The sequence below is a fragment of the Aphelocoma coerulescens genome, chromosome 1 (assembly GCF_041296385.1).
Source record: "Aphelocoma coerulescens isolate FSJ_1873_10779 chromosome 1, UR_Acoe_1.0, whole genome shotgun sequence".
Taxonomy (NCBI): domain Eukaryota; kingdom Metazoa; phylum Chordata; class Aves; order Passeriformes; family Corvidae; genus Aphelocoma; species Aphelocoma coerulescens.
Window position 1 is genome coordinate 86,505,257 of NC_091013.1, and position 27,944 is coordinate 86,533,200.

Consider the following 27,944-nt stretch of genomic DNA (forward strand, 5'->3'; position numbering starts at 1 on the left):
AGGCTTCAAGTAAAACACTCATCTGCTGAATAGTCTTTACTAGAGTTAAGTCTGCTCCTGTCATTACACTAAACCCAGCAATGTCACTTCAGCAGCAAAGAACTTCAAGAGTACTGCAAACCGTTTGAAAAGCAAAGTAAATCCAAAGGAAATTAGCCCCTATGTACTTCTAGGGCTCTGCTGTTGACAGTGAATGACACAGAAAGCTGAGTGTGATCAATGACAGGTTTAGACAAGCCATAACACACCCCTGAGTACATACCTGCCTTTTGTTAGTCGCAAAAGAAATTTCCAGTATGAAGGTCTCAGGTTCTGAACTTCCATGACAGCCTGCAAGGAGAGGATTCTGTCAGAGCCAGCTGACACTGTCAGGCAAAAGCTTCATCTGCTACATTAGGTTGCCAAAATTAGCAAAAGGATTGTTATGGAACTCATTTTTCCTGCTCTCTGCTGAATTCAGGGCTCTGTATGACCACCGCCAGCACAGACTGATATCCCCAGAATACAATCTTTTCACCAGTGGTGACAATTAACTTACATCTCATTGCAGCGAAAGCAACAACAATCATTATTCCTATATACATGACTTTGGACTGGTGGATGCCAAATTTACCTGCTACTTTATCCCCTACCCACTCTGCATTTTGTGATCCACCATTTCTTGTAGTCATATTTATATTTCATGTTACATTATCTTAAATAATGTCATATAGCCAAAATCCATGTTTTCTCTCTATTTCATTACTTTTCTGGGTCACTAAGAAATGTAGTGAATAACAAACACCTCAGCGTAGATGCTTTTACTAATTTCTCCTTCCTTCTTCCTGCTAAACGTAGCAATTTATTTCTAGCCTTAGATTCGTTTTCCAATTAGTTATTAAGTAACAAAAAAAACAATTCCTTCTTTTTTCATATGAACCTTATGTCTGTTAGTCTCACATGATTACTCCTGACAGCAGCATTTTGGAGACCTTCAGGCACATCCCAAGCACTAAAATATCAATTCACTTTGATACTAGACTTAGAGATATTCCCAAGAACATGGGAACAATGAGGAGGAGAGTGTCTCTTAACTGTCCTGTTAAGCACAAGACAGCAGAAGATTGCTTTAGGGTCATTTTATATACTCTTTATTGGGGAGCACAAAAAATACACATAGTTATGGAGGTCCAGAGAACATGCAGTTCATGCAGGGATGTTTCAGCAGAAGGTCTAGAAATGGTGAGATGCAGTAGAATAGTAGAGCTATTTGGGTAGCACTGAAAAGTTGCTTTTCTAGCTGATGCAGATGATAAAAGGACTGAGGGTAAAGGCATGTAGCTGACTTGAGAAGTGCAAAGGATGGTAACTACAGCTTGTTTCAAATGTAACACTTCAGGGTTTTTACTACTTTTTCCCAGATTTTTTCAACTAGGCAACATTAATTCAAGTCAGCTGACAGTGAAAACTTTCAGTTGATTTAAAAAACCATAAAATATTGTATCGTATTGTTTGCTTCCTTGAGAAACTGTCCTTTCACATGCTTACAGAAGTTCATACACTAATGTTCATCTTCTGGGTCAGTGCATTTTAAGATCCTTTCCAAAGAATTCAATCTTGGCATATTCAGCTACAAGCACAGGAGAAACTGAGTCCTAGAAATGACCTTCCCACAGTGACACTCAAAACCAGGATGCAGGAGCCCCAGGATGCAGGAGTCCCAGGAGGCAAGAGCAAGATGCTGTGAATCATTACATCTCACCATCTTTTCTATACAACTGTCTCTTGTGCTCCTCATTTCATTCAACACTTGATTTAAAGAACTTCATGTTCTGTTAGAGAACATACTTACTGCCTGAAAGCATATCGACGTAGAAATGGCATAGATGATGCTGTCTGCATGAGGAAAATAGGGAACCTTCCCTGCTTCAATGCCTTTGAAGTATACAGTCTATAAAAATAAACAAAAAAAGCTGAATGCAACAAAATCAAAGTACCTTTTTTTGTTTTACCTTTTCAAAAAAGCATGTCGACATCATGATATATTTTTTATACGCCCACAAATGTGACATTGGTTAGGATAGATTATAGAGGTTGTCCTAGATCAATCTAATAAGAGGCTATTAATGCACAGAACAGGACTAGCAACAGCTTGGGTGTTACAGATCCTACAGATAAAAAAAGGGAAAGTTTGCTCTGTTAAATTCTTCATTTTAAAAAAGCAAGAACAGTGCAATAACTATTCCAACAAAGTGAATATTCACTCTTCTTAAACAGCTTGAAATCACATACTTTACTTTCTGAGAAAACATGTACAGTTTATTTTCCTGAGCACAGCCTGACCTTGCAAAGCAGCACACGCCTCTTTGGTCAGTTACCCTTGGCTTGCGCAAGATGATAAAAGTAGTAAAAAAAAAAAAGAAAGAAAGAACGAACACACAGCGCTTTTCTTATTTCACTGTAGCCTTGATGTCTCAAAGTCCAGAGAAAACCATCAGCAATACAAGATAATATTGGTTTTTTACAAGTGGTGCTTTAGAAGTCAATACGGGTAACGCAGATTCGCCTTTATATGACCAATATGTGAACTGCTTCAGAGCTTGGTCAAGGAGTAGGAACAGAAAGTATCTTTCCTTTTTATATTTAGTCTTACACATAACAAAAAAAAGTTCCTTCTTTTTATGTTCTTTAAAATGAATTCTGCTCTGGTAATGGAGGTAGATAAATATTGCTAGAGGCCAAGCCTCTCAAGGTCTGCAGGAGAAATATGTGATTTGGGGATGATGCACAGTGAGAGAACATTATCAACTCATTCCAGTGGTGGTGTTGGGGAATTAACCAAGACTAAGTCTCAATTTTATGGAAAAATTACAGTAAGAAATCAAATGCTGGTTAGAAAGTATAATCAACATACCCAAACTATGTAACTATTTTTTTTTCCTAGGCTCCTAATTTTAACAAGTTCAGAGAAATAATTCAAGCCTGAAGAATAGCAATTAGAACAAAGTTCATTCCAAAGCTAGGAATTCAATCAGTTGAAGTACACTGACAAACAACTTCAGCTATAGACTAAAACCTAAGCTATTTTGAGTTATCTTAGACTGTTGAATGCCAAAATTAGGGAACAAAGGCAGGAAGTTAAGCTGTAGCTTTTGGCAATAAATCTGCAATTAAGGACTAAGTCTGATTTATGTTTCTGGCAGAACAGACGTTCTTGGAACTTTCAGATTTAAAAAATCTGCAAAAACTACAAAGCAAAGGGTTGTCAGGAGATTAAAAAAATTCATGGAGAATATACATAAAGACCAGTGGATAAGGGACATTTAAAATGAGTCAAAAAATAGAAAGTAAGAAAGATATGAGACTACATGGCAGCACTGCCTCTTGGCACACATATACTGAAACACCATCACAACACAACTTTGTATTTTATTGCAATTGCCTGACAAAGCCTCTGAAGTTCATTCTTCTGCCTTGAAAAAAAAATATGAAATGAAGATCTCTGTTAGTAGGTTAATAACTTACCTCTACTAATTTGGACACCAGATACATAGAGATAGTTGTACTTTTGTAAAACATCATAGAAATTCCTGCTAGACACCCTGTAACAATTAGAAAAGAAAAGCATTGTTAAGGTTGTTATTTGCATTGTTAAGGTCACTGCTGTGGTGTGTCAGCCCAACAAACACTGCACAGGACTATTTATTTCTGTTGTTAGTTCAGTGATGCTCTTTTGCTGCCCATCCAAGTATGGTTTATATCACTAAAGAGAGAATGTTTTAAAATGCTGAAACAAATCTGTACTTCAGTGCTCAGGAGCACAGTATCAAATTTCTGTTCTTTGTGGGATGAGAGACCTCTGCAGCTCCAACATGTGACAGATGCACATGAGGGAAGGCCCTCACCACCACAAGAATTTCATGGCAAAAGGGTCTTTCTTTGGACCCGGTGGAGCACAACGTGTATTCTGTCACATATGGAAGAGTCAGTATTTTCATCTCACATCTCTACAGCTGCAAATTAAAGGACAAGTTTATATTTGTGCACACAGTAATATACTGTCCTTGGAGATGACCATAAACTCCACATTTGACTGAATTTGCCTTACAATTTTAATTGCAACTCTTTCTTTGACACTACTTGAAACATCAATTTAACACAGCCTTGATGTACAGTCCTATTTTCATCACAGAAGCCTGAAAAGGGAATGGGAGGACAGACAAGAGGAATACTTACAGAGTCCCAACACAGGCAACACAAACTTTTCATGGACTCACCAGCTACAAGTGCATGAAGCTCATCATCTAGGTTTCGGACCCAGCGCAGGAAGCAACTTGTACCCTGTGTAGGAGAACAGAAAGCTGGCTTAGCCCTACTTATTTCTGGTAACACACAGACTGGAGGTATTCCTTATAAACTGGTAATATAGTGCACAGTAGGAATTAAGAGTGTAGTGTGATAATACCCATAATCACAGAATCATAACATGGTTTGGGCTGGAAGGGACCTTAAAGATCATCTCGTTCCATCTCCCCTGCCATGGGTAGGGACACCTTCCACTAGACCAGGTTGCTCCGAGCCCCACCCAGCCATGGAGCACTTCCAGGGATAACACATTCTTCTACTTGGTAAGGTCGTTCCAATAAAGGCAATTTAATTGATACTTGAGGAGGCAACTTTCCCATTATAAGACTCTGTAAAGGGAAAGGTAAAATCACATTGTAATTTCTTAAGAGCTGTAGAAACTTTCATTACTGGGACATGTTATGTCTGATTAGGCAATCTTTACCACATCACGAGACAGTAAATTACATCAACAAACCACAAGAAATCAACACAACTAAAGAACAAGCTTTTTAAAACACCGGTGATACTAAAGTCCAGAGAGTTGGACATAGTACCCGAAACATTGCAGTGTTTTAATTTACAATTCACTGCTGCCATTTCTTTCAAAATCAGAGAGCAGATTACTCTAATTTGAATTCCAATCTAATACCAAAGCTAATCTTGAATTAATGTCATCCTCATTTGCTGTACCCGTCTAGACTCTTTCCCATGATAAGGTTTTTTTCAACTACATACCAAACCTCCTGAGATTTTTTCATGAATCCAATAAATTCTGGAACTAGGAAAATACATTCATCTAAAAACACAGAACTGCATTTTGGATCCAAAATGCAACAAGCATTTCACTTTTTTTTTTGCCATGGTCCAATTTTTTTGAGTGACTAAAATCTTTGTTGCCCTACATGCCTATTTAAACTGGAAGAAAAATATAATGCAACCCAAATTTGTGTAAGTTATGAAATGCAAACAATAACATATAGTAAAATCATAGAATTAGAGGATCATTTAGCCTGGAAAGGACATTTAAGATTATCAAGTCCAACTGTTAACCTAGCATCCACCAAGTCCACCACTAACCCACATCCCCAAGTGCCTCATCCACACACCTCTTGAACACTCCCAGAGATGGCAATGCCACCACTTCCCTGGGCATCATGTTCCAGTGCTTGACAAGCCTTTCAGTGAAGGAAGATTTCCTACTATCCAATGTAAACCTCCCCTGGACAACTTGAGGCCATTTCCTCTTGTGCTATCCCTTGTTACTCGGGAGAAGAGACCAACCCCCACCCGGCTGCACCCTCCTTTCAGGCAGTTGTAGAGAGTGAGAAGGTCATCCCTGAGCCTCCTTTTCTCCCAGATAAACACCCCTAGCTCCTTCAGCCACTCCTCACCACACTTGTGCTCCAGCCCCTTCCCCAGCTCCGTTGCCCTTCTCTGGACATGCTCCAGTCCCTCAACGTCCTTCTTGCAGTGAGGGGCCCAAAAGTGAACACAAAACTGAACACAGGATTGGAGGTGTGGCCTCACCACTGCTGAGGGCATACTCAAAAAATAGTAAATAAAGGTCAAAATATGTCACCCTCATAAAATGAGTATCTACTGGACTAAATTGCACCTCTCAATTGGAGCTTTTAAACTCATCAAAATCTTTTTAGCTTTTGCAATTTAAATACTTTTCTTCTCTAAAGGCTCTTTTCTTACAGTTTGAGCAAAAATATTTTCAAGCAAACTCTGAACACATTTGCGCTTTGCTATCAAAAATTTTAGACTTTGTAACCTTACAAATTGTCGTCTCTCAATTTAATTACTAATCAAGGGAAATGCTGTTTGCTTACATGTATGACTTCCTTCTTTTATTTTTCAGTAAATAATATTTACCTTCAATAATACAGCATGATCTTGAATTTGCAGAGCAAGTAAAGTGGCAGCTGAAAAATGCCATGTGATTAAGAATACAAAAGTGCAAAAGACACTTCAGCACTGCACTGTGCAATGTATTCTGCACTGGGGCGTGTGCTTTGCCACAGTCTCTTTTGGCATAAATAAACATAATTTGATTAATTCCAACAACGCTGTATGAATGTGTATCAGTTCACAATCTGTCATCTTATAAGGGGGTAGATAGACTTCCAAGCAGACAGTGCAGTGTCTCCTCAGCTACACACTGTATGCTCTGCAGTCTCCTGCTATTTAGTGTCAAGTAAGAATTCCAGATATGTGAGCCAACAAGATCTGCCCATGGCTTCTCTCTGGCAACACAGATGCTACTGCAGTCACTACTTGTGCCTGCATTAAAACGTACCAGCAAATCCCTTTGAAATCTGAATTCATTTTCTCTGAAGTACTCTCTATCTCCTGATCTTGAAACCAAGCTGGTTTATTTGGAAATTATAGAAAAAACACACAGAATGAAAGAATAACTTTCTGTTTTCAATTTGATTACTGCAATAGTATAAAATTTGTCAGTGACATGCTGCAGCAAACAGTATCGGTACTATTAAGCAGCTTGACTTTTCAGCTCTTTGTGATATTCTGAAAAGTGAAATAAAAAACACAGCATTTGTCATTTCTGTATGCTATAAACTCACTTTGTATATACTGACAAAAGATCCCAGAAAAGCTCCAAGCTGGAAATTTTCCTTGTTGTAGAAAAGGGAAAATAGCCGTGATGGTTGTGTAAGCAGATGCCGGAAGGTGGAAGGAATCCGAAGGCAACACTGGATCAGGTAACCGATGCTAAACATTCTAATGAAGCCCTAGAGAAAAGAAAGAGAGATTTTGTGGTAAGAAACCACAAATTCTGAAAAAGAAAAAGCAAAAGCTTCTACAGAAGGACTTAATTTTGACATTGAATAGTTTAAAACCCGCTCTGCAGGTAATACGTAAAATGCATAAATGTATCCCCACCTTCAAACTCAAGACTTTTCTTTTTCCCAGTTACCCTATAAAATAGCAAAAGCAGTAAAACCACAGACAATTAAGTCTTCTTTAATTTCTATGAATTTCTGAAAGGTCTCAAGAGAGAGCCTTCTCTTCTACTCCAAAATTCTGTCCTTTGAAATAATCCTGAGGACTTCATTTCCAGGTTACTGACCAGCTTTTAACCACAAAGGGGTTTATAGAGGAAAGCACTGCAGTGGAAAAAAAAGAGCACTTCTACACTCACATGCCTGCAGAAAACAGTAAGGAGGAATAAGTCCACCAAAAATAAATTTCAGAAAGTGTGAGAATTAGAAGTTAACCCTGGTGGCTTGGCACATCTCATGGACTTTGCCTCAGCCAAACATGAGGTTGTGGGATGCCTGCAGCAAGGGGAAGGGCAAAACTGGAAGGAAGTTCATGTGCAGAGCTAATGAGAAAAGATAAAATGGGTTACAAAGAATTTACTTACTGTTCCACCTTGGATACAGACCTGGGTTTTTTTTAACATGACACAAAACCACACTGACTTGTTTTTCCAAATTATTCTCCCCAGTTTCTTCTAACTTCCTCCAATGTTTCCTATCATTATTCTTACCCTCAGGCTGAACTTTTCTAATAATTCTGAATAAATTTTACCCAGTTTTTGCTTGGAACATATTTTATGTGAAAACTATCTCTGCACTCATCTGCAATTCAGGCAAGCACCTTATTCAGTTACAGTGACAGGGACACAATTCCAGTGACAAGGATATCTGGCAGAGGGTTTGACTGAGCAACCTTTCAGACTCAGAACTCAAACCATTTTTGCCTCCTAAAGAACTTCATAATGCATCATAAAGCTTGTAAAATTTTATTGTGGTTAAACATCCAGTAATAAACTCTTCCTGAATTCTGAAGCAATTACTCTTCCTGCTACTCAAGAAGTGGTTTATGAGAATCAAGTGAAAGAAAATAAGTCATCCAATGATCCAACAGCATTTCTTTGAATGAAAAATTTCCGTTCCTTCATGCCATCATACAAAATAAAATAAAAGTCCTAAACCCAGCAGTTATGAACAAAGCCCAAAACAAGAAACAACAGAACAGTGTGTTTGACGTTTTTATCCAGGAAAGGGGACTTCAGTGGGGTGAGGAAACATCTAAATTACAACTGGAAACACTCAAACACATCCCTGATTTTATTCCTATTAGTAGCCAAATTAGAAGTGCTGAACCAAAGAACTGAAGTTTAGTGCTGATGTGCATGAAATATCAAGCATTGCACAAAATCTCTCTATTTATCTCATTACTTCAACCAGGTGAAATCATATCACACCTACAGGTGTTTTTTCACAGTCACAGGAAGTATTATATCTTACAATCAATGTACAGTATTGTAACTTTCATCTTCCATAAAAAGACCTCCAATGAGAATGGATACACAGTATGCAGCAGAGCATATGCAGGACACTATAATAAACATAAGTGAGCAAAGAAAACTGCTAAGAGCCATTTCTCCACAGAGATTTTGAGTTGGAGCTCAAATCAGCCAGAAGTAGCAGCACAGTGTAATGATGTATCTCCACAATTTGCTGAATAAACCTTTTTTCCTGCTTTTGAGAAACAAATTTCTTAATAACACATTCAAGATATTTGCTGTAACTCAAATTCAGAAAAGCACATGTGCACATAGACAGAGTTCAGAAACATACCAAAAACTCAGCCAACCTGTTGCAATATATTAGGAATTAGTTAGGATAGTTAAAATCAATTAATTAAGGTATTTAATATTTATTCTGGGTATAGTAGCCTATGTTTCTTCAAGAGACAGAACGTTGAGACTACAATCATAAGAAAATACTCTCAGAAAGTTGTGGACAGCTCAATCCTGGAACCGCTCAAGGTCAGGCTGGATGGGGCTTTGAGCAACCTGATTTGTGCAAGGTGTCCCTGCCCACAGCAGGGGGTTGGAACAAGATGGTCTTTAAGGTCCCTTCCAACCCAAACCATTCTATGATTCTATGACCTTCTTTGAGGTCACTCTATCCACCAGTAAATCTGGAGGGTTAGCTGGTCCTGTCTGCAGCACCAGCAGAAAAAAACAGACAACTGGACTTCTACTGTTGGCTAATGGGTCCTCACTGTAAACAGGAGGAAACCAAAAGAGGAAAAATATTGTTCCATTGCTACTGCTACAGCTCTTTTCAGACATTTACAAGCATAAAGCATTTCAAGTATTTAAAGTCTGAAGGGAAGTCAATGAACTCAGGTGGTGTGACACTACTGAATGTTACGTAAAAGCCATGATGATGTCAATGAGCTAATGTGCATTTAAATGTGAAGCAGGAGAAAAAGAGCATGCAAGGACTGTTAAAGCACAGATGTATTAATGAGAAGACCAGTTGTTCAAGGGTAAGGGAAAAAAACACTGAATGGAAATTTTGGCAATGAGCAGCTCATCACATCATTATCAGATCTGAAAGCTCCGTTATGGATAAGGAATTGTAAAAACATGCTCAAATCATATCAGCTGACAGTTGTTACTGATCAACTCCAGGAACAGTCGTAGAGAGAACTGAACTTAAAGAATTTTGGATCTTTAGAAATCAAAATACATAAAAACAAAAATTTTTCCTCATGTTTTAACTTTAAAAAAAGGTCACAGAAAATACAGGAAAGTAAAAGATCTGACTGCCACTTCAGCAATATCTCCCTCATTAGATTGTTGCAGTCAAGAATAATTTATACCAAAATACTACAGAGGATGGGTCCAAGAATGAAATATATTTCAAATGCACAATTGTCTTCCCCAAAGAGAGAACAGCCTTAAATTTTTTTTTTTAATTTGTTTTGTCAGGTCAAGACTTTATTCAGCTCTATTATCAGCCAGGCTTTTTCTTCCCTCATTCCATTTAAGGATATATATAGCACAAACAGAATGATGCTGAATAAACAAGTGAAGAGGATGAGTACTCATGAATATCCACCTTCCTCCCCAACCTCAGGTTCTTTTAATAATTCACATCTCCCCCATCACCTAAGAAAGGACAGAGAGAGTAGTGTGGGTCTAGGTTACTGTAATTTGCAAAACCCAAACCCTGCAATCAGATTTGGGTCTCTCAACTAGAATAATTGAACACAAGACTAACTCCTATTTCTTCATCACCCTTCTGTTTTAAAATCTCTTTCAAGCTTATTACATCCCATTATGGTCAGATCATCTACCTCTAGCTACAAAGTCTCACACACACAATCATTCTTCCAGCTTTTATGGGTTTTCCATGGAGAAGCAGAATTCCATGATGAGTACTCTTAACAGAAATCCCTACTTGTTTGGTCTAACTGTGCTTGTAAAATAATATGGTGTTATGACAGTACTTACACATTTGAATGCTGAGCATGCATTACAGAATACATAAGGATTTTGTGTGGTATTAATAAAAAGCTCTGAAAGCAAGTCTGGACTAACTGTAGTTAAGAGCTAATTATAAAAATTGTAAAATATGCCTAAGTGATGAAAGACAGCACTTCTACTATGTAAAAGTGCAGCAGACCAAAGTTAGAGTGAAGTACCCATGAAAAAAACATGCACACCAGGAGATGCTACCATCAGCAGAGAGATGGATGTGCAACATATCAAATCTGCATAAAATCACTTCAGCCTAACTTTAATATTTGTTCTGAATACAATATTCACTGCAATCTTGAACGTTGATTCTGAAGGCCAGAGACTTGATATCTATGGGGAAAACACAGAAAACTCTGCAGACAAAGGCATGGGAATGATTGCTCCTCAGAGGATGCTGACCTGACCAAACATAAGCCCAGTCAGGAGATGGGAGGCAAAGCAAGCCAGGAGGCACTGAACAGCAAACACACTGGGCAAGACACTGAAGCAGCACAGAGCAAATGGAAAGTCTGTGCTGCCACAGATATTTTGCCTTGAAGAAAAGAGCACATGAATGAAACATAAAGTGGACAGTGCTGACAGGTTGTAAAAGTGTAATTTTAATCTGGGTCTATACATCTACGTATATGTCATACCTACAACACAGGTGACATATAAAAAGTGAAAAGACTATCTTGAGCTATTCATCAATGTTGTACTGAGTATTCTCATTGCAATAAGCAGAACACTTAAGCCCCATCGGCAATTCTATCAAATCTAGCACAATTTATACCTATGTTACACCACGGTATGCTGCTAATATACTGCAGGGCAAAAAACGTGTTAACACAACAAAAATGTTGTTAGTAAACATGCATGAATAAATGTTGTGCTAGATCTCTTCTCATGCCAAAGTTAAGTGTGGCTTTTCTGAGATAATATTAACTATATGTACAATTTTAATTCTAAAAAGTTATTTTTGAAAGTAATATACATTAAAAGCATCTGAAGATACTCAAATCCATTTTTGCTGCTCCATATATAAAACCAGGTCAACTACTAAGGGATCGAGATCTTCTGGAGTCTTACCAACTCCCAAAACAGGCATAGCAGGTGGTACCACCTGTGCCAACCCAATGCCAGCCAACACAAATTTCTGCACAGTACTTCTCTGAAAAAAAATGTGCTGATCACATTAATAATGGAGGATGAATTATACCACCGGAGATAAACAGCTCTTCCTGGGCGTAGCAACTGTGACCAATCTCTCATTACCCCGAGCCCTTAAAATAAATGACTGGAGGAGAGCACCCAGTGCCCAGCAGCGACGTTCCAGAGCCGTGCAGCTGCACGGGAACCGCGGCCGCCTGCCACAGCAGCACATTCCAGGTGCTTTATTTAGGGGGGAGTCACAAGTGGTCTCAGCCGTGAAGTGCATCACATAGTTAAACAAGCTCCTTGCTTGCCAGTCCGTTTTTTCCCACACATTTTATGTTACTCATTCACTACAGCTAATCTGAAAGACCAGAGAACTTTAACCCCACCACCGCCCCGTCCTAAATTGAGAAAATCTGTTTTCTGGCTTGTCACATTTTCAATAGAAGAGGAATGAGTAACAGGCTCATTTCTCACTTCCTAAGCATATGCTTTTCCTGACTACAGAATTTTACCCCCTCTTTGCCAGAGTTTGTCAATCGAACTTTTTCTGCACTTACTTTAATACAGTATGAGATGCAATTATCTCCATAGTGTTTACAGCATCTATGCCTTGGGCCATGTTTGCACCTGCAAAAAGCATAATGAAACACATATTAACTCATAGCTGTTTTCAGCGTCAGCGACAGGAGACTTCATAAATTTTTCTTGCCTAAAAATACATAAAGTGCTATTTGCCCAGCACTCATTCTCCCCATTACCCACTGAAGGGCACTGTGAACTTTTATGATGCCATAAAAGGACAATAAAAACTAACAATACTTTAGTTGTACACCAAGAAAAAAGTGTCTGCACACTTATTTGGATCTAACCTCTTGCCATGCTACACATAAAATGCAAAATTAAAGAACAAATTTTCTGTTGTGGTCAACAAGGAGGAGTGATGTGACCTTCCCTGGTTTCTCTCTGCTCCATAGTTCTGGAAGGATATTTGAGCAAGCATCTGTTAATTGTGTCCTTTCATCTTTCACACCACTGTAAGGGTCACGGAAGGGCAATGCAGATCATACAAATGCACAGAAACACCCTGTGACACTTCTCTCAATTACAAGCCTCTCACTTTTGGGCTATTTCTTCTGCAGTGTAGATTTTTATGTAGCTCTTCCTTTGGACTGAGAATTTGACCTTGAGTATTTAAAAGAGACTGGCTTGGGATGGTGGGATGTGTGGATTGTACAGTTTCTAGCCCTGCATTATGTAGAATTAAAATAAGTAATGTCATACCGGGCCTGAACATTATATTTTGCTATATCCAAGTATTTAAGCTTTAATGTAAACTAAATTACACAATTTATATACTATGTCAAATCCCTTGGAAGTTTTGAATCGTGTACTCTAAAGTCTAATGGCCATAAATCATCTGTGAGGTCAGTTTATGTAGCAAAAATTGTAATGAGAATGTGCTCAGGTTACAGGCATTTAGACTCAATTATATTGAAAAGAACCATATGGAAGAGAAACCAGTGAGAGCATAAAAACTCCATATTGAAAGTTTTCAGAATGTCTGAATTGGAAGTTTCAAAACCTTAAAGAAAAAATGTTCTTCTCCATCTTCAATCCTTGCATTTAACCAACAACAGAAGAGCTATGAACTATCTCTAGCAAACTGAATAACAGGTATTTAAGACAAAACAGGCATAAGCAATTCAGCTAAAAGAATTTGATTATGGCTGGAGCTGTCTTATCCTTGTAGGTCTTTTGCTGTCTAATACAGTCATGACTGAAAAACCACTGACAACTTCCCTCACATTTTTCAACTAAAACCCACAACAAATCACAGAAAGTCACCATGTGATGGCGATCACATCATGCTTGTTCATCATCGGAGCAAAGTAAAATAAGCCACTACTTTGAGAACACAATGTACTTGGAAAACTCTCTCCTGCCTGTCAGCAGGTAGAGATTTGGTCATAAAACTGCCCTTGAAGAGGTCAGTGGAAGTGAAGATTCAGTCATGTGAACCTACCCCTAATCCATTTTTTACTCTATTGTCCCTGTAAATTAATGACTCCTTGTGGTATCCAACATGCCTGAAGCAGACGAATCAGTCATAGCAGAAGTAAATCATCATCTGACCATATCAGACTGAAAAGACCACTGCTCTCACTTCTTTAAGTTCATACTGAAAGGCAATGAATTGGATCCTGTACACAGGGGGGCACCTACCTTGCCTAACTTCAGATGTCTAGACCTGACCTTGTGCAAGACAGTTCTAGACTCACTCTGCTTTGCAATTTCCTATCTCCCGACAGCAGAGGCAGCCCATGTGCCATCAATCCTATTTTTAGGTAGTTCTTCTTTATGCAATACACAGATGTTGGTCCCCCAAAAGACTATGTTATGGTCACTTACAGTGACAGAAGTAAGGTCTGCTGCTGTGCAATTTTTCTTCTTAACATTACCACTAGTTCCAGCAGAACTATGCCATTAACTGGTTCTGCTGAAAACTGCAGAAAAGGTAACCACCATCCTGCACTCACCATGGACTGAATTTACTCTCCCTTGTTAGACAACTGCATGTTGCAAGTCATACCTATGACATACAGGTCTTAACTTTTGCTTTCACTAGAGTGCATAATTTGCCACTATTAACTACCTAGGTAAAAATGAAATAGAAAACCACTGAAATGCAAGGCAGAAGTATTATAAAACATTGTCAAATACAACATAACAGACATTAAAGTGCTCTATGCAACAATGATTCATTTTGTTTTGTTTTTGTTTTGGGTTTTTTTTACTCACACTTTGTCCATGAGCTTTTTTGTTAGCGCCAGTATGTTCATTGGCTGTGATACTTTTTCACTATGCTTGATTTTTCTATCTGTTTTTGAAAATGCTGCTTCAGGTGAAAAAGAATGGGTGGGAATTTCTTCTTTCCCTACAATGAACCTGAAAGAAAAAAGCAAAACAGAACAAACCAATTACATAAATAACTCAGACAAATACATGAAGCCCTGTATAAGCCTCTAAGTCTTAGACCAGTTTAATTTTTACAGACTCACAGGTCTGTAAACACCCATCTTATACAGCTACCAGACCTCGTACTTCTTCAGAGAGGATCACTCCACTGACATATATTTAAAGATATATTTCAGCTAGAGGATACAATTGATGCCAGGAATTTTTTAAAACTAAAAAGAAAAACATTAATAGGGAAGTCCATCTGTCATACAAGGGAAGAACACTAAATAAGAATACAAAAAGGCACTTGAAATATCTCAATTATCTCCAGCAAAATGGGGTCACGTAAAGGTTGATAATTACTACAATATTTTTATAAAATATCTATTTTGCAGAATCTCCAAAATGTTTTTGCTCCCACTGAAAGCAACAGCTTGTTTTGCTTGGCCTAATCTTCAGCCTTCTTTCTTCACCAAGTTGATATTGTCAATATATTGGCTCATCTTAGGTCTAGAATTACTGTGTGTCAAGGGCAAGGGAGGACACAATGGCAAGATGTTTCCTAACACAATGCACTATAATCCAAGTCACACTGTACCATGGCAGTCTTGCTGTGGGTAATGAAGGTATAAAAACTTTGTCATTCTGTAATGTAGCAAATAACCTCCAGATAAAAACACAGCAGCCATTTGCTTCCAGGAAAACATGGGTTATCATGAATCCCAGTTGTAGGAACTTTTTTTTTTCAAGTTTTAGAAGGAGATTAGCACTCCTTCAAAAACATGCAATCATATGTCTGAGTTTCCTTGAACAACAATCCCAAATACAAAGGGATTTCTCTCTTTCTAGAACACAAGAGGAAACTGCCTCAAGTTGCACCAGAGGAGGTTTAGATTGGATATTAGAAAGATTGCTCCACTGAAATGATTGTCAGGCATTGGAACAGGCTGTCCTGGAAGTGGTGGAGTCACCGTTCCTGGAGGTATTGAAAAGACATGTAGATGTGGTATGTGGGGACATGGTTTAGTGGTGGACCTGGTAGTGTTGGGTTAAAGGCTGGACTGGATGACATTACAAGTCTTTTCCAACCCAAATGATTCTATGATTATGCCTTCTTCAAAATATGTTGTATACCTGAAAGTTGGAAAAATTTTAGAGCAGCATGATATTTCTTAGGAATACTCTTCTTACAATGCAGCTGCCCCTGTGCATGATTCCTCAAAATCTTACATAGTCACAGAAACTTTACTTACTTTAGTGCAGAGTATGTAAACCCTTTCAAGCCATCTTTGCACCTGAAAGATAAAACCAACAGATTTCTCTATAATGGCTGTTGGCAATATAAAGTTTTACAGATTAAATATCACATAGAAGGGCTGCAGAGGAACACCAGCTTTTCATTAACAAAAACCAGCACATTTGCAGCAACTCTGTGGCTATCCTTGATTCCCAGTTGTCACCACAGCCTTGGGACATCTCTGAAACAAAGGATACAGCATCAAATGCCAGTGCTTCTCTTTTTTATCCAAACCAACAGGGGATAAACTTTTAAAGGATGGTGACAGAACCACTAGGGTGACAATGCAAGATGACAAAGAACTGTTGCTTTATGGAAAAGTAGTCATGATGAGTTTAACAAAACAGAAGTTTTTCTGCAAGGAGAGAAAGGAGGGATGGATCTCAATGAAACACCCACCCTCTTGTGAAAAGCTGCAGGGAATAGATTTTCTGACTTTGAGATAAATTGTTGTACTTTGCAAAGCGCTGATCTCTGCAGCTCCTTACTTTAAGATTACTTAATCTCTAAGGCTCAGTTTTTCAATTACACAGTGGTTGCTCTGATTCTGAGCTTGATTATATATATGTATCTGTTCTTACCAACTATAGGGTTCCTTGTGTGATGAATGATGACAACAAGGAGCCCATATTTGGCTATGAAAGATTTAGGTTATTGACTTTTTTTCTGTCCAGGATACAATGAGAAGAGCTGAAGCTTGCAGCTGTTACTGATTCCTCCTGAAAAGCCATTTTCGTAGCATAGGAGAGAGAAGATACTTGTGTTTTTTCCCCTTTTCTTTTTATAGAATTGCATGGGGAATACATGATGGTAACAATGCATTCCTGACACAATACACAAAGCACAAACTAGTAAATTATCAACACCGCTATTTCAAGAGGACACCTACTCTAAGGGGACACAGGCCAACAGTCACAAAAGCTTTGCAAACACAAGCAGATGAAGAAAATCCTTTGCCTTCCACCTGCAGAGACCACGTTGTCCCTGGAAGTGCTGTGCCCACACCCTCCTAGAGCAGGTGACACCACCTCTCAGAAGGCTCCATGAGTGGTCAACATGTACTACCAATGGCTGGATATACACAAACAGCAGGAAAAACGTAACGAGATCAAAGATGTTCACAAATGAAGGGGAGTGTCTGCTGCAGAGCTGGTAAGACATCACAGCACTAAACACTCCTGGGAAACTCTTCCCAAGGGTATGACCTTCAACACGTATGGTTCCAAGGACTTGGTTTTGTCAACATGTGCACAATAAGTATCAGGCACAGTTGCACACAGCATCAAAAAATTCATGGCAAAGACTTTGTCTTTTAAAATTACAGCAGTTAAAATATTGGTCACATACTTTGATCTCTAGGGGTTCAAGGTAAATACATACAAATAAAATTGCTCACTGTATCTTTAATTAACATAGAACTTTGAAACCAAAGATACGTAGTAATTGTATTTTTTATGATTCTTTACCCATACACACAGTTCAAAAGCTGAAGCATTATCACAGCACTCTTACAGAAAGATGGACTCAAAAATGGGTTGAAAATTAAGTGATGGACTGAAGCAACGGAAATCAGTTTAGCCCAGAGATCACAGTGAATCACTGGCAGAAGTACCGAGTCCAAATGCACAGGTTTAACATAGACCCCACTCCATCCACAGAACCACAGTCCAGTTTCCTAAGTCTGATTTTAAACCTGCAGCGCACTGTAGGTTAAATGCCCTTTGAGTGAAGGGAGTCTGACACATTATGCCTGCATGCCGCCAGCTCAAGAACAGGGCTTTAGTTTCTACTTTTCCAGTAAATTAAAACCATACACAAACCACAATCTAAACATGCATGTAAGTGTTTGTAGAATAATACTGGAACAGAAAAGTAATCACAGTATGACCATAATTATGTTTTTTTCCTTAATCATTCCAGTGCAACTGCACTTCCAGTTGCAAGTGTTCAATGATTCCTTTACTGCACCACCAGATGTCCCTGCCCAGCTGTGCTCAAAGCACCCTGATGGATGCTACCCTACAATTCATTTCCTTTGAATTGACCTCAAAGAAAATTTCTTCACTAATATTGGAAATCAGAAGACATCTGAATCACCAAAAGAGAAACTAGCACTCCAACCCCCTACTTTTTTTCTCCAAGAAACAAAAAATATTTCTAATGCCTATTCTAATTACACAATAAAAGTCAATTCTATGCAGCAACTATTTAGTATATTGGATCTTTATTAGCTATGCTTACTTTTCTTATTTTTTTAGTTTTTCTGTGTATTTATAGAGCTACAGCCATGAATCTCCCTGAAAAATTAATTAGTTAAATATGTAGTTCAATAAGGAAGTGATGCTAAAGACACAATTAGAAATTTTTCCCCCTTAACTTCCTATTTAATTTTTAAAAAGTAAAAAGTGCAATTAAGCTCTTCGATAGAATTTAATTAATGTTGCTTGCTGTCTAAACTGTCTTCTGTAAAGTCATTCTGCATTAACTAACGGGTGTGTGGAAATACTGCTTATTATGCTGTTCTATAAACAGGAGTCCTAGAGAAACAATATTTGCAGTCAAGAGTAATTTGTACTGCAACTCCCCTTCTCTGGCATGGCCATTTTGTTCTGATGAATGAAGCAGCAACCAACAACAAAACTGGAATTCTAATTTTTTTGCTTTACATCATGAATCATGAATTCACTATATTAAAGGTTTCAGAATGCCAGTCTAGAGATTGAAATGACCTTTTTTATTCACTCACTAGGTACACAACACTGGCAGCAACCAAAAAAACCTATGCACTGATGTCAAACACACTTCTTTTGGGGGGCAGGGGGTGTGTGTGACAACCCCCTTGCAGAGAGACATCACAGATTCAGTGACTGGCCTCAGCAGTGACTGCTGAGGTACAACACTGGCTGCACATGGCACGTTTCATGAACACCTGGCTGCTAATAACTGAACTAAGAGTAATGATTTGCTTCATACAGCCACTAATTGGTAATAATAATGCCACCACTAATTGGTTATAATAACTTTTACTCAATGCTTCATTGCTCAAGGGGTGAAAAAGCCTGCACTCTGCTGCTGACCCCCATGAGCCACTCAAGCTTCAAATGAGCCTAGTACAACGCATTACATGTGCCCAGCACTGCAGACACCGCTGGGATGGGAAAAATCTTAAACAGTGAATTGTAAGGGGCTTTTTTAGGGTACTATTCCACTTGCCAAGCCTGGGATAACAGAGTTGTATGGCATCAGAAGAACTCAGCGTAGCTCACCTACCTTTCTGCAAGGGCACGTGGCGATAGGACAAGGGGGAAAGGATTCACACTGAGAGGACAGGTTTAGATTAGGTATTAGGAAGAAATTCTTCACAGTGAGGGTGATGAGGCACACACCGCCCAGAGAAGCCGTGGGATGCCCCACCCCTGGCAGTGTTCAAGGCCAGGTTGGACTGGTCTTTGAACAACCTCATCTAGTGGAAGGTGTCCTGGCCTATGCCGATCGTTAAGGTTCCTTCCAAACCAAACCATTCTACTACTCTGTGTTTCCCACCACTCTGAAAGTCCCAGAGACCAAATCCCATGCTGCAGGAGATCAACACTGGTTTTTGCCCAGCAAGCAGTAATTTAAATGGTGCATAATTTGGTTACATTTTCCCATCAGAGGGGATTGTCCCTGGTACAAAGCCAAGAGCACCAGTGACTTTGCCAGCTGTCCCTGCTGGCAGAATGTACCTGATCACACAGCAGAAATGCTCTACTCTGTTCCAGCTTTTGTTTGGCCAGAGCCCTGGTTGGAGCTGAAGGAGCAGAAGAATCAAGGAGCCAAAGCAATAAATTTGGGTTCTCAAAATTCCCCTGCTGGGACTATTCTGGCACATGAGCAAATAGGGTCGATTTTAATCATGCATATTTATAAGATAAATTTAACTTACGGCCACACACATTTATTTTTTCATAAAGAAAACAGCAAAAGTGGAATAGAGCCAAGGCTTGATACAAGCTATACTTCCAACAAGACACGAACTAACTGTAATTATGTTTGTATATGTAAAGAGGTGCTGTACACGAGTTAACTGTACTCTCCCTCCATCCTGCAGGAAGAATTTCCCACACTGAACTTTAAGGCTGGATGCCAGCAATTATGATTTGGGTTTTTTTATTAGTATGTCTGTTTTGGGTTTTTTTATTAATATGTCTTGTCATAGCTCTTCTCAAGATTTTCTCTGTGACCAATTGACATACACTGCACCAGAAACCTTCTGAGGGAACATCACTTTTCACCCACGGAACTGGTAAGCAGAAAGTAATAGTAGTAACAACACAGTTGTCACAGTAGTAACAACATGCCATGTTTAACAACATCCCCACAGTGCTTATGTTATCCTTCAGGGTAAGAGCAAATTAGAAACTCCTATATGCAGAGCTCTCATTATGGCCATGTGGGAAGGAAGCACTTCAAGCACAGGACATGTGTTAGCATATTACTGCAACACCTCTGCCCGTGAAGACTGGTTGGGGGTCCAGGTTTCCAGTGTCTTCTTTATGGAAGAGGGAGAATCATAGTGATGAAATGTGACTGTCTGGACACGCCAGCTATAGCCCTTGCTATTAAATCCCTTTCTTTTAGGAATTAAAGGCTATCTACAGTATTTTGTGACCTATGCTGATCTCTAGAGGATAATCCATTTTCTGTTTTAAGTTGCTTAGAGAGGTTATTATACCTCTCTCCTGTTTTTCAGTTGGATTCCATGATCTTAAATGATTCATTTCTCATTCTCTCCCCAGTGTTAAAAGTCAACTGCAACAGGTGCCATTTTTCTGAGGTACCTTCTATATCCATTTCTCTTCTTTCTTTTCCATCTTTTGTCCTTTCTTCCTACAAGTTGAGCTCCTCTTTTTTATTTTCCCCCAACTGTCCTTTAAATGTTATTCTCAAAAGCTCATTTCTTTTTCTTAAAAAATAATTCATCAACGCTTCCTCATGTACTGACACCATGCTAATCAAGTGGGTTGTGGCTACAAGACTCAAAGCACAGAGCAAGCACCACTGAAAAACAGGATTATAAATAAATTCAAGACTCAGACACACATGCTTAATCATCCTGAATCACAGAAATGAAAGAATTAGTTCAAGCTCAGCTCTAAGCAGTTTTGAGACTAATTTGTTTATGTGATGACTGCAACATAAAATCACATTTTCGAAATACTAGTTTCCCAAAAGGCTCTGAGATCCAAGAACAATTCTAAACCAGTCAGACTTCCCTCAGTGATGTAACTATGTAGAAAAATATTACTTTAAAATGAAGTATTTTATATCTCTGGATATAAAATAAGAGCTAATACAGTCCAATCCGGTATGACAAAGAAAACCAAAACCAAAGGTTGTTCAGAAATGTGTATCACTAGTATTTTGCCCAGTGGAGGAACACACATTTACACTTTAAAGTAGAAAATCTTATTTCTAAGCATTATGATTGGACACACTACAAAATCTATTTTGACTTGTCCTTATTTAGTTGTGGTGAACTTTCCAGCTGTCTGAAGACTATCTAGATCCTTCTCAGCAACCAAAGAACAACTTGATTTTTGTGCTAATCTCAATGTCTAAATGCGTCAGGATGTCAGTGGTTTATGATGAGGATGCAGGGAGACATTTTTTTCCTAATTAAAATAAATCTGTGGGAAACTGAATCCTAAAAATCTCTGTAGATATGGTTATACAAGAGTATTCTGACTTCAGGAATTATTTATATTGTTCACATTACATTAAAAAAGAAAGACTACCTTGCTTATATATTTTCTCATCAGAAATAAAGTGCACCAAATCTAAGATTGCAGCACCCTACTTGGGAAACAGAGAGGTACTTAGATGCAATTCTTTCAGATAAAAAACACTCCTTGCAGTTGACTAGCACATAAGCACAAAGGAGCTTCCTTTCTAGATCTATGTGAGGCACAGGAGATCAAATCACAGTAAGCTTCCATCACAGATGGTGGTGTGGTTTAACCTGGCAGTCAGCTACACACCACACAGCTGCTTGCTCAACCCCCATGCTTCTCTCTTCCTCTACTCTCACAGGACTGGGATGGAAAAACTGATGGAAAACCTTTTCTTCCCCTCCTCCCTCCCAGGGTCAGGAAGGAGGCCCCACCACACTGGACCACATCACCCCAGGAGAACCAACTCCAGCTACAGGCAGAGAACATCACCACTGCACCAACAGCTGCCTCCTCCAAGACTCAGTAGCATCCTGAGGCACAACTTGCACAGAGGCAATCCAGAGGCAAATTTACGGGAAAGAAACTACCCATACCCAGATTCTCTCTCCTCTGAATTTCCCCATTTCTGGATTAAACATATATTTTCTTTTTATCTTTACACACAGGTCTTACCTATTCAAGCCAGAACTATGAAAAAATTATAAGGTGCAATTATAAGCAAAATTAAAATAAATTATTAAAATTTAATTAAAATAATTATAAGCAAAATTTTATAAGCAAAATCTAATCTTGTACCCCATGGAGAACATGCAGCTTTTGGAAAACATGTCAGAAGTCACATTAAAAATAACTGAAATCAGAAGAGCTGTAGTTTATAAAAATTATACTTCAAACTTTTAAATGTGCAAATGTAGCCAGGATCAAAATTCAGTCAAAAGTCTCATAACTTGTGTTTCCAAATCAGATAGTTAATTTTTGCATGTTTAAATAAAACATTAAAGAATGTATCCATGGCATTTCTGTTAGTTGTGCCTGAAGTATAAAATGATCTTTTGAAAAGGCCATGGTTTTGCAACCATTAGACACAGTGAATATAAAACCATATTTTATAAAAAAGTAAATGAACAAAGAAAGAATAAGTAGGGACAACATTCAATGAGAATGGTGAGATTAGCACCGTGCAGGACGTACATTATTTTTTTCTTGACCTAAGTTGAATGCATCATTTTCAGTCACTTGGAAAGGAAAGGTGCATGGAAATGACAAACCATGTAGTCAACAGTGAACTATGGTCCCACAAGCTCGCATGTAAATCCAGGGAATTACATTTTAGAAGAAAAATTCTGTAATTCTGTGAAGAATGTGACACTGCAATTGAAAAGAAAGCTGCTTTTATTGTAGTTAAATTACAATACTGGATTCAGGGTTGTAAACCAAAGCTGCTATCAATCAACACTTCACATCTGACTGTTAATCAAGTTTTCTGTTTTATTGTCAAATTGAAATCAGATTTCTAGTGATGTTAATTATCCTCCTACTTACAATGCTCTCATTTCTTCAGAGATTAGCACTTTCTGAAATGTGCAAGTAACTGCAATTCCAGTAAGTGGAATTTCTCTTAAAAGGTCTTAAAAACAACCAAAAAAATTTTGTTATTTTAGCTGGATGCAGACATTCCGTATCTCTGTGTACCAAAAATGCTGCGCTGTGGGCTCAGGAGCAGCAACTGAATCATTCAGGTGGCCATGTTCCCATCTCAAGATCCTTCATGAAAGCCCCTGCCTCACACAGCTAACAGAAGAAGCCAACAGAGAACCATAGAACATATGGGGGGAAGGGACCTTTAAAGAGCCTCTAGTCCAACACCCCCGCCAGGGGCAGGGACACCCTCAACTGGATCAGGTTGCTCAGAACTGCATCCAGCCTGGCTTCGAATGTTTTCAGGGATGGGATACCTACCACCTGTCAGGGCAACTTCTGCCAGTTCACCACCTTTATAATAAAAAAAATTATCTTTTATATCCAGTCTAAATCTACCCTTTTAGTTTAAAACCATTAACCCTTGTCCTGTCACTACAGATTCTATTAAAAAGTCTGTTGCCACCCTTCTTATAAATCCCCTTTAGGTACTGGAAGGTGCTCTGTGGTCTCCCAGGAGCCCTCTCTTCTCCAGGCTGAGCAACCCCAACTCAGGAAAGGTGTTCCAGCCCTCTGATCATCTTCCTGGCCTCCTCTGAACCTGCTCCAACAGGTCCATGTCTTTCCTGTGCTGAGGACTTCAGAGCTGAATACAGTTCTCCAAGCAATTAAAAAAGCTGACTAAACAATGAAGTTAAGGATTTAACTACTTAGTTCAATTGATTTGTTGAATTTTGCAAAGTGATGTAATTTTTCCAGTATCCAATTTTGACCTTTTTCTTACAAGTGCTTTATCAAAACACAGTAACCTTCTGTTACAGCAAAACCCAAACACTCTTTCCAAATCAGGCACAGAACAAAAATAGGAAATGTAAAAAACTCCTGGAGACATGAAGATGGAAAGTCAAATTGTCTCTAGAGGCACGAGGACACAGAGAAATGTACCTCAACACGTGTACAAACCCACATCCACCTCTGGAACCAGGGCTGCACTGATGCTGGCTCATTGTTGTTAGAACAATGAGTCAGTCACTAAAGGGACATGCTGTTATGAGATTAAAAAACAAATAATCTCAAACCAACAACGCGTTTTGCTCATTATCAAATAATGGAGGCACCTGCAGTGATTCTATCTTAGAAGGGGACCTGTGCTAAATTTATCTACTGCCAAATTTTCCTCTGGCTTTTTCTACCAGCTCTCTGCAATTGGAAAAAAAGAAAAAAAGAGAAAAGAAAAAATAAGAGGTTAAATTTGTTGAAACTGTTTTCTGTAAACATACTTAATGCTATTTGCAGATAATTAAAAATTTCAGTGAGCTAAACCTCTCCTATTGAATGATTAATTCAAGCATTCGAGAGAAATGGATACAACATTTGATTTTCCTAAATGATCCTGTAATTGGATTTGAGGGAAAGGTTTGGCTGTTTGCTTTGTTTCAATTTGGGGGAAACGTGATTAAAAGGAGAAAATCCATTTATATTTTTATACTTATTAACCCTATCACTGACATTTAATAAAATATATGATCCAAATAAATTTATAATGAAATGAAAAGCTATAAAAATATTCTAAAGAAATTAGCAATCATTCTAAACGTGCCACGCCATTGCTGAGCTAGGATAGAGAGTGAAGATCAGTGAGTTATTTTTAATACATTGACTTGAATTGAGATCTTCACTCTATTACTCAGAAATATTCTTAATTCCATATAATGCAGAATGTTGCCAAAATCATCGAGACTGTTACAAGTATTTAGCCATAAGCATTAGGACAACATCAGCAGGTTGTTACACACAAACTAAATGAGCATTTCAAAGTTTGTTGAAATTCAACTTCTGTTTCCTTGTGAGGATAACTGTCCCATACAGATTTACCTAGAGTTTACACCCACATCTCCAGCTTGAATGCTGTGGTTATTTGCTTCTGATGTTTGTAAGTACCATAAGAAGTCTTGTAAAGACATTAAAATGTAAAATCTGTGCTGGAAGAACCACAGAGTGAATAAAATGTTTGTGCACAGCCTCAAGAAAACACTATTTTGAAAACCAAATTTCAGTGCAACCACAGAAATTCACTCCTGAGTAACTCCCTTGCTGGCTTATACTTTAGCAACAGACCACATTTTACTCTAACGTAACAGTTTTATTTTAAATTACTACCGTGCTGATCAGTTAGGTCATATTTTTAGTGCTGCACATCCAGGTGCAGTATTTGGAATAGAAAGTTGCATCACCAAAAAAACCCCAAACAAACCAAAAAGACCAACTTGAGAGACTGGCCATGAGACCTAGAGTGACCTGACACATAGGCCAAGCCTACAGGTCACAGTCAGAGGGAGTATGAGTCACTTCTGTGATGGACAATTCTTGTCCTTTCTTCTTCTAATAATCACATAAATGTGGCTTCTAAACATCTGTACTGCTTCCAATCTTGATTTTTTGAAAAAACAATTTTTAAGAAAACATGAACTCCATACCAAGAAAGTATATACTCATCCCGATAAAACACATTTCCTCAGAAATATGAAGAAAAATAAAACTTATTATACAGAATACTTTCTGAAGTTAACTAATTTAAGCAAGAGCACAGTATTTTTGAAAATAATCTTCCAAAAATTATTGCTGGGAAGTTAAATGCTGTTGGTATCCTATAAGAGATCAATAAAATCACCCACAATTATTTCACTTTGTAAATACACCACATCTGCTTTGGTCAACTACAAAATACTTACCATAATCTGAATTTTCCCAGTATTCCTAGAGAAGGCCAGGCACAGACTGATTGTGAGCCACCAAAGTGACCTCTTAAGTGGCTTAAAAAGTTGCCAATATTCAAACTAGCCAGTTGATAGGTTCTGTCAGGTCATAGAGGAAACTGCAAGCACCTCTTTGCAAGAGAATCACTTCTGTAGCGATGGAGCCTTCTTAACTAAAAAACTAAACTATGCTAAACCATGACAGAAAGCTACATAACTTTGGGATGTTTAGTTATTTTTAGAAAAGACAGTGCTAAACACCAACTATGGTACTGTCTGGGAAAGGAGGAATTAGACAAAACTGCAATTCAGCTGGCTTCCTAAGGAGGAAGGTCATACGTAAACAGACACTGTAAGCACCTGGAAGACAACCACAAGGACATGACTAACAATGAACACACACTTATCAAAAAAAAATACTTGTAACACTGGGTCTCATTTAATGACTAGGAATGCAAAGCAATGTGTCATATGCTATTGACTTAATTCAGGCTTCAGACCTAGAGCATGTGACATTTCCTTTTAAAAACAACCACAGATATCTAGAATGAATACAAAGCTGGTTAGACAAGAGTAGTGAGAGAGCAGTTGTCAACGGCTTCCTGAAAAACTGGAAGGACATACTAAGTGGTACTCCACAAGTCCAGTCCAGGATGTCTGCTACTCAGTAATTTCAGCAGTGAGAGTGGTGACAGAGAAAAAAGTACATGCCTATTAAATCTGCAGATAATACTGAGCAGAAAAAGGCTACAAGGGCTATTAAGACAGGCTGAGAGAGTTGGGGTTGTTCAGCCTGGAGAAGACTTTGGGGAAACCTTGTATCACCTTCTAATACCTAAAGAGATTGCAAGAGAGCCAGAGTGGGACTTTTTAGACAGACATTTAGGCTAGGACAAGAGGTAGAGAATTTAAACCAAGAGTAGGTTTAGATTAAATATTGGGAAAAAATTCTTTACTGTGAGTGTGGTGAGACACTGTTACAGGTTGCCCAGAGAAGCTGTGGATGCCCCATCCCTGGAAGTGTTCAAGGCCGGGTTGGATGCGGCTTTGAGCAACCTGCGCTAGTGGAGGATGTCCCTGCCCATGGCAGGGAGGCAGGAACTAGATGATCTTTAAGGCTCTTTCCAACCCAAACCATTCACCATTCTATGATTTTATGAAGTGGAAGAGATTGGCTCAGAAAAAAACAGGATGCTATTCATCAACTGCATGTGCATTATATGTATGCAGAAACAATCAACTACACAAATACAGGGCAAGAACTGTGAGGCATCAAAAAGCAAAATCTGATCTGGGATGCAAAAGAAAGGCTACAACCTGCAAAACACTGAATTGTCTTACTCTATCATATTTATAAAGCTTTACCAGCTGAAATAAATTGTCTTGTGCATCACAAAGGGGAACAGGGTAAAGGGAGACAGGGGGGAGGGGGGGCGGAGAATATAGCAGATAGCAGTATGTGATGAAGTCTTTGCCATGAAAGTTTGCTACAAAGTAAAGCAAATAATCTGTTTCCTCATGTTTGTGGATGGGAGAAGAAGGAATAGACCAAAATTGTATCAAGGTTTATTCAATCAGACTCTGTAAAAATCTTATCTGAAAATATGGCTAAGAATAGATTGCTTAAGGATGTCATGGACTCTCCATTACAGAAGACTTAAAAAAAATTGAAAAGTCAGATATTTTAACATGAATGGGAGGCAAACAGGACAATCTCTCATGACTTCAAGTACTTTTATTCTACATTAAAAGTCTGAAAAATAGACCCAACACTTCACTTAAATGTCCTCAAATAGCCAAAAATTAAA

At 38.5% G+C, this 27,944-nt stretch overlaps 1 protein-coding gene across 5 annotated transcripts in view; it reads right to left on the reverse strand.

Annotated features, from left to right (window-relative positions):
* The window catches only part of TMEM135 (transmembrane protein 135), a 161,675-nt gene that overhangs the window by 3,690 nt on the left and 130,041 nt on the right, over positions 1–27,944 (reverse strand). For all 5 annotated transcript variants that reach the window (XM_069015662.1, XM_069015654.1, XM_069015671.1 and 2 more), the window contains 8 exons: positions 15,985–16,026; positions 14,573–14,719; positions 12,331–12,400; positions 6,915–7,082; positions 4,257–4,320; positions 3,505–3,581; positions 1,832–1,930; positions 263–330 (listed from right to left, as the gene is read on the reverse strand). In XM_069015662.1, the coding sequence (XP_068871763.1) occupies positions 263–330; positions 1,832–1,930; positions 3,505–3,581; positions 4,257–4,320; positions 6,915–7,082; positions 12,331–12,400; positions 14,573–14,719; positions 15,985–16,026 (735 nt within the window). The remainder of the gene's footprint in view (positions 1–262; positions 331–1,831; positions 1,931–3,504; positions 3,582–4,256; positions 4,321–6,914; positions 7,083–12,330; positions 12,401–14,572; positions 14,720–15,984; positions 16,027–27,944) is intronic.